General features: G+C 36.3%; 1 protein-coding gene across 1 annotated transcript; it reads left to right on the top strand.

Moving 5' to 3' along the window:
- The first annotated feature begins 248 nt into the window (after nucleotides 1-248).
- On the top strand, nucleotides 249-5,920 carry LOC140245896 (uncharacterized). The gene is made up of 6 exons (XM_072325375.1): nucleotides 249-563; nucleotides 1,406-1,522; nucleotides 1,977-2,015; nucleotides 3,452-3,526; nucleotides 4,265-4,377; nucleotides 4,877-5,920. Exons 1-6 carry the CDS (start codon nucleotides 398-400, stop codon nucleotides 4,946-4,948), a joined length of 582 nt encoding a protein of 193 aa, XP_072181476.1. The 5' UTR covers nucleotides 249-397; the 3' UTR covers nucleotides 4,949-5,920.
- The last annotated feature ends 1,760 nt before the right edge of the window (nucleotides 5,921-7,680 follow it).

Below are 7,680 nucleotides of genomic sequence, written 5' to 3'. Positions count from 1 at the left end.
CTAAATGCAATGTTCCACTTGTCAGATCTAGCCTAGCTAGGCTATAGGTGCTCACACATTCTAGAGAGTAGTTTTGCAGTACCATAAGCACAGGGAATCTTCGCCCTCTATCTGTTCATAATATGAGTTGAATTGTGCTTTTGCATTTTTATGATCAATGTATAAATAGACCACTAGATAGGCTTGAGGTAAAACATTTCTGCTAAAATTAAACATATTTTTTTAATACACTTGTAGTGAATGTTTTTGTTTTTGTTTGTTACAGGTCTTTGTCCTTAGGGAAACTAACAGATGTTGAAGTCCTTTGGGACAAAGATGGGTACGAGGAATGCCGTAGCTGCTGATCAGCTGAAATTCAGGAAGGGTAGCTTCCCACGACTTGGGAGTTCGTGTGTCAATGCGATGGCACAGGAAACTGTGGAAATGCACAGTTACTGCTGTGTATGGGGGAGAGAATTCTGAAAGCAGTAGCGATGATGGAAACACAAGCACCGCAGACAGCAGTGACGAAGATGATACTTCTGATTATGACGATGATGACAACATTTACCTGGCGAAATTAGGTAAGATTGAGCACACACAAATTAATACATACTTGTAAAAAGTATGGACAGTATACAGTGTGTGTGTTTATTCAATGCGTCTAATAACCTCATAACTGTGCTGCAATGTTAGAAGTAGCTTACTCCATACTGCATGAATGCATTTAAGTAGTGCCTGGTATATATTAGATTTTCATGGTGTCAACTCATATACAGCACAACCAGGTATACCATGTTTTCAAAATAAAGACATGAGCGTGTACTAGTGTAGCCTTAATTCATGTTTATTAGTGTTATGCCTGCAAAAAAAAAAAAAAAAAAAAAAAAAAAACTTTAATGAACAGATTAGACCTTCTATCAGTATCTTTTCTTTTTCTGTGTTACATCTGCTTGTATTTTGTGTTAGTTACTCTTTCCAGTTTCATAATGCCCTTGTTTTGCTGCAAAACTGAAGATCTATGTGTGTAGCCAGCAAGGCTGAGTTTAAAAAATGTTGACTTGCTGACCCCATCCGGGTGCCCTATAGTAACAAAAGAGTTTGTAAGCCTATTAGCAAATGCTATTTTTGTGCCTCACTTCCAATGATGTTTTTGTGTTCTTCGTAAGCACATGCAATTGACTGTGGAAAGAGGATGCATGTACCTCTTGACTGCATTTAATGCAGATCACCAGTCTATCTGATCTCTGCTGATGGGCAAAAAATAAAACTCTTGTTTGTGGACATTTACATAGGGCTATCTGAAAAATGTGGTATTAAAAGGTTAATCTTAATAAAAAAATAATAAATTCAACTTATAAAAAAAATATGATATTAACAGTGAAAAATATATGCACTATGTATATTTTGTTTTCCTCATTTACAGTTGGCATCAAAAAGGACATCAGCTGCATTCTAGAGATACCAAAGCTAGTATTGAACAGTGAAGGAGCACCGTTCGATCCATCCCAGCAGAATGTCAGCTCTGACCAACTTCTCAATGGTGAGTGTTTGTAAAGCCTTAATCTTGTTCAGAAACCCAAGCAGATATGGTTGAATCAATCTTGTTGGAATATCAATTAGTAATCCAAATTAAATTATGCTATTGCTGTCATAATAGCAAATAAAAAGAATGACAGCAACTATACACAAGCAAAGAATGTAGCATCCTGGCTACCATGTACCAGTATTTTTTGCAGTTGTCAGGGGTGGGTCAAGGAATTCTGTAAATTGGGGGGTGGGGACCACACACACATCTCCAGTTTTTCTCTGTTTATTTTTTGTTATAAAAAAGGGCATCTTAAACCCCATGTGTCCTTGAACAGATCCACCATGGGTTGTAATCTGGATTACAAAGAAATGATAAAGTCAATCTTTCAATAAATATAATTAAAAAAAAATGTAATATCTATGCACCATATGTATTTTCTTTTTCTTTTTGTTTTCTTCATTTCCAGTTGGCATCACCAAGGACATGTACTGCATTCACGAGACCAATACCAGAATTGAACAACGAAGCAACATCAGATCCATCCCAGCACAATGTCAGCTCTGACCAACTTCTCACAAGTGAGTGTTTGTAAAGCCTTAATCTTGTTGGGAAACCCAACCAGATATTGCTGCATTAATCTTGTTGGAATATCCATTAGTAGTTGAGATTAAATGATGCTATTGCTGTCTTATACACTTTAATAGCAATTAAAAAGGATGACATAAACTACACACAAGCAAAGACTGTAGTATCCTGGCAACGATGTACCAGTGTTTTTTGCAGTTGTCAGGGGTGGGTCCAGGAATTCTGTGAAGTTGGGGGGGGGGGGGGACCACATGCATGTTCTCTAGTTTTTCTATTCATTTCTTTTGTTTAAAAAAAGACAAAAATAAAGGGTATCTTACACCCGATGTGCCCCACATGAATCAACCACTTGTTGCAGTCTGGATGACATGTTATCCTTCTTGTCATATTGTAACAAATGGCTAACACACAACTGGAGAATGTAGCTTGTCTGCCAATTGTACCTGGACCTTCCAAGCAGAGTGATAATCTATGAGCAATTCTCAAATGAGGATGCATGTACCGTTTGACTGCTTTCGCATTAATGCAGATCACTAGTCTGTCCGATCTCTGCTGATGGGCAAAAAACCCCTCTTGTTTGTGGACATTTAAATAGGGCTTTCTGAAAATTGTGGTATTAAAAGGTTAATCTTAATATAAAAAAAAAAGATAAATTCATTCTTTAAAAAAAAATCTGATAGAAACAATAAAATAGACATGGGTTATGTATATTTTGTTTTCCTCATTTACAGTTGGCATCAAAAAAGACATCAGCTGCCTTCCTGAGATACCAGTGCTAGTATTGAACAATGAAGGAGCACCGTCAGATTCAACCCAGCAGAATGTCAGCTCTGACTAACTTCTCACTGGTGAGTGTTAGCACAACCTTAACCTTGTTGGGAAACCCAACCAGATATTGCTGAATCAATCTTGTTGGAATATCAATTAGTAATCCGGATTAAATGATGCTATTGTTGCCATATAATAGCAAATAAAAAGAATAACATCAACTATACACAAGCATAGAATGTAGCATCCTGCTACCATGTACCAGTATTATTTGCAGTTGTCAGGGGTGGGTCCAGGAATTCTGCAAATTGGGGGGGGGGGACCACATGCACATCCTGCAGTTTTTCTCTGTTAATTTTTTTTGTTTTAAAAAGGGCATCTTAAACCCCATGTGTCCCTGCGTGGATACACCATGGGTTGTAATCTGGATGACATTTTGTCCTTTGAAAGAAATGATAAAGTCAATCTTTCAATAAATATGATTTTAAAAAAATGTAATATCTATGCACCGTTTGTATTTTGTTTTTCTTTTTGTTTTCTTCATTTCCAGTTGGCATCACCAAGGAGTGGACTGCATTCCCGAGATACAAATACCAGAATTGAACAACGAAGCACCATCAGACCCATCCCAGCAAAATGTCAGCTCTGACCAACTTCTCACTGGTGAGTATTTGTAAAGCCTTAATCTTGTTGGAAAACCCAACCAGATATTGCTGCATTAATCTTCTTGGAATATCCATTAGTAATTACAATTAAATGATGCTATTGCTGTCTTATACACTTTAATAGCAATTAAAAAGGATGACATAAACTACACACAAGCAAAGAATGTAGCATCCTGGCTACCATGTACCAGTGTTTTTTGCAGTTGTCAGGGGTGGGTCCAGGAATTCTGTGAAAGTTGGGGGGGGGGACATGCATGTCCTCCAGTTTTTCTGTTTATTTCTTTTGTTTAAAAAAAAGACAAAAATAAAGGGTATCTTACACCCGATGTGCCCCACATGAATTAACCACTTGTTGCAATCTGGATGACATGTTATCCTTCTTGTCATATTGTAACAAATGGCCAACACACAACTGGAGAATGTAGCTTGTCTGCCAATTGTACCTGGATCTTCCAAGCAGAGTGATAATCTATGAGCAATTCTCAAATGAGGATGCGTGTACCGTTTGACTGCTTTCGCATTAATGCAGTTCACCAGTCTGTCCGATCTCTGCTGATGGGCAAAAAAAATCTTGTTTATGGACATTTCCAAAGGGCTATCTGAAAACTGTGCTATTAAAAGGTTAATCTTAGTCAAAGAAATTATAAAGTCAATCGTTCAATAAATATGATGGAAACAAATGAAATGTTTGTGCACCATGAGTATTTGTTTTTCTTTTTGTTTTCTTCATTTCCAGTTGGCATCACCAAGGACATGGACTGCATTCAAGAGATACCAGTGCTAGTATTGAACAATGAAGCACTGTCAGATCCATCCCGCAGAATGTCAGCTCTGAACAACTTCTCACTGGTGAGTGTTTGTAAAGCACTTAATCTAATTGGGAAACCCAGCCAGATATTGCTGACTCAATCTTGTTGGATTAAGCATTAGTAACCCGGATTAAATGATGCTATTGCTGTCATATAATAACAAATAAAAAGAATGACAAACTATACACAAGCATAGAATGTAGCATCCTGGCTAATATGTACCATTATTTTTTTTTTTGCAGTTGTCAGGGATGGGTCCAGGAATTCTGTACAGTGTGTGTGTGTGTGGGGGGGGGGGGGGAACCACATGCACGTCCTCCAGTTTTTTCTGTTGATTTTTTGTTAAAAAAAACAAAAACGATAAGGGCATCTTACACCCCATATGTCCACACATGAATCCACCACGAGTTGTAATCTGGATGACATCTTGTCCTTTCAAAGAAATGATAAATTCAGTCTTTAAATAAACATGATAATACAAATGTAATATTTATGCACCATGTGTATCTTGTTTTTCTTTTTGTTTTCTTCATTTCCAGTTGGCATCACCAAGGACATGGACTGCATTCAAGAGATACCAATACACACTTTGTCCCAGAATTGAACAATGAAGCACCATCAGATCCATCCCAGCAAGATGTCAGCTCTGACCAACTTCTCACTAATTATTGCTTGCCTATGGTGCCTACAGTTGTTTGTGCATGCAAAAGCAATTTAGTCTATGTATTCAAATTTTTGATAATTTATCACTCCGCACTATCTCCCCACCACAATTCGCCATGTTATGATTTGTCTATTCTATAGCTATTAAATATTCTATGATATCATAATAAGCTTTGATATTTCTTTAACAATAATTGTCATATTTTTCATGTGAAAGATGTACATGTAACAGCTTTATTCCTCCTTCTAAATGTGATTTGATTTCTGTAGGACCGTTGCGTAGATATTACCGTTATATCGAAATGAAAGTACAATCACAAACATGCACATAATAACAACTCAAATCATACAATGTACTTTTTTTTTAGCCCTAAGACCCGAGTTATTAGAGATTCACTAATACATGTATTAGGAGGAAGTTGGCCTTCTGCTTCAAGCCATTTCCATCTGATGAATGTTTCAGAATGTTTTTCAATATAGACTGTATTGTGTACAATTTTCTCATGTTAAAATCGGTTTAACAAGTGATTTAGATCAATATCTATTTAACCAAAGACATTTTGATTTGTACCTTTAAAAATGTTCGAGGAAATGTAACCATTATATCAAAGGACATGTTCATTATCAATGAATTTAAATCAATATTTATTTTACCACAGACATCTTGATCATTCTGTAAATTCAAAAATTTTTAATGAAATTTTACCATTGTATTTAAGGACATGTTCATTCCTTTTCTTTTCTTTTTGGATGTGAGATATGGATTGATTTTGAAATGAATATTGCTGCATTTTAATGCAGCCTTGTCTCAAGACTCACTTTCTTTGTTTTGTCTTGTTTTTCTCTTCTATGTACTGTGATCTCATATCGTGAGGAAATCATAATATTATGCACACTAAAATGTCAGCATATATAATTGGAAGTGAAATGATATTCATAGTACTACTTGAATATCATTTAAGTCTGTAGGACAATACACCTTTTATTATTTGTGTGAACAAGTACAATCCATGTTCGTGTGTGTGGATGTTTCTGCGTAGAAAATTAATTTGCATCTGTTTCTGAGTCCTGAACGTATATATATATATATATATATATTATATATGTATATAAATTATAAACAATAATGTGAGACTAAATTTATTGCTTGTTATTTCTGATGAGCAAGCTGATAATTGAGTTTTACCCAACTGAATAATCATGAATTATGTCTGCCATGCATGTGAGCTGTAAAAGAAAATCTTTATTCATGGGTTAAAATGTACAGTATTCATCATGGCAGCTTAGAAAGAATGAAAGTTAGGTCATTGCAGTCATGATTGTGGCATGAATTATCACAAAGAATAGCAAGGCTTGGATGTGTGATTTTGGTTTTCGTTTACAGTATTGGAGAGTGGGAGAGAGGGTTAAAGCGTGGCAAGGGAAAGAGAAGAGGTGGAGGAGAGCAATGAGAAGATGAAATGAGAGGAAAAAGAAGAGGCAGGCTGCAATGAAAAAGCAATAATTTCATAAGCCCCACCTCTCACAATACATGTATAACCACATTTTGCGTGATACAAATTAGATACAAACTGATCAAAGATAATGTGTCCTAAACATGGAGTGGGTTTTTTTTATTGTTTGTTTGTTTGTCTGTCTGTTTGTTTTTTTTTTTTTTTTACATCAAAGGAACTCTCGTCTGATGCCTGAAGCGTAATTCATGTCAAAAAAACAAAACAAAACAAAACAAACAAACAAAAATTCTGCAGAGGAATCTCCCCCTCCCCTACCATTGTTTCATCATGCATGCCAAAACTAGACCTTGGACATATTTGTACTACATCTTATGAAATTATGACACAGAATAGTTGCATTCACACAAAAATATGCACGAAATCACTCGTTTTACAGATAAATACCACGTAACCACGCATATCGCATAGACGCGCGTGTTATAAGAATAGGATACGTCGGTTCGGAGATCGCACTTTCGGTACGCGCGTTCACCAAACTGACGTATCACCCCGATACGTCAGTTCGGATGACCGCGCGTACTGAGAGTGCGATCTCCGAACCGTCGTATACCTGTTTTTCGACTCTTCCTGTGCGGAGGCCTTTCTTTTTGTGAACGTAGCATTAGTTTTATTCATACATGATTTTAAACACATATATTATACGAATCGTCTGGAATTTGCCTTTCTTTTCATATAAAAAGATCGGGAATAAAAGCAAGAAATTTCTTTACACTAGACTTCAAAGGACCCCCAAACTTAAACGCGTTTTTCTCGAAAACGTGTTCTCGCACACCGCTGACAGATACGACGGTTCGGATGGTCGCCGACGATATGTTGAAGTGAGATTATTTGTGGTATAAATTGACAAATGGATTTGCTTTAGTTTCGAATTGCCATTTGTATTTTTTTTTGTTCATGTTGCACCCAGAATGGGTCGATTTATGAATGACTTGAATGAAATCAATAAATATCAAGGAAAAATGTGTTGAGTTGGTTTGTTTGCATTATGAGGTTTGTTTGAGTGTTTGTTGGTGTTTGTTTGTATTACGTATGTATTAGCGGTGTGCAATGGCAGTTCGTTTGTGCTAAAATCAAGTAACGATTGACAAATTTTTACGGCGTGTGGAAATTATTCGCTCATGCATAAAGCATGCCAAACCTATTCTGGGACAAAGAATAGTGGTATG

The sequence above is a fragment of the Diadema setosum genome, unplaced genomic scaffold (genome assembly GCF_964275005.1).
Source record: "Diadema setosum unplaced genomic scaffold, eeDiaSeto1 scaffold_54, whole genome shotgun sequence".
Taxonomy (NCBI): Eukaryota; Metazoa; Echinodermata; class Echinoidea; order Diadematoida; family Diadematidae; genus Diadema; species Diadema setosum.
This window is presented reverse-complemented; position numbering and strand designations above follow the sequence as displayed.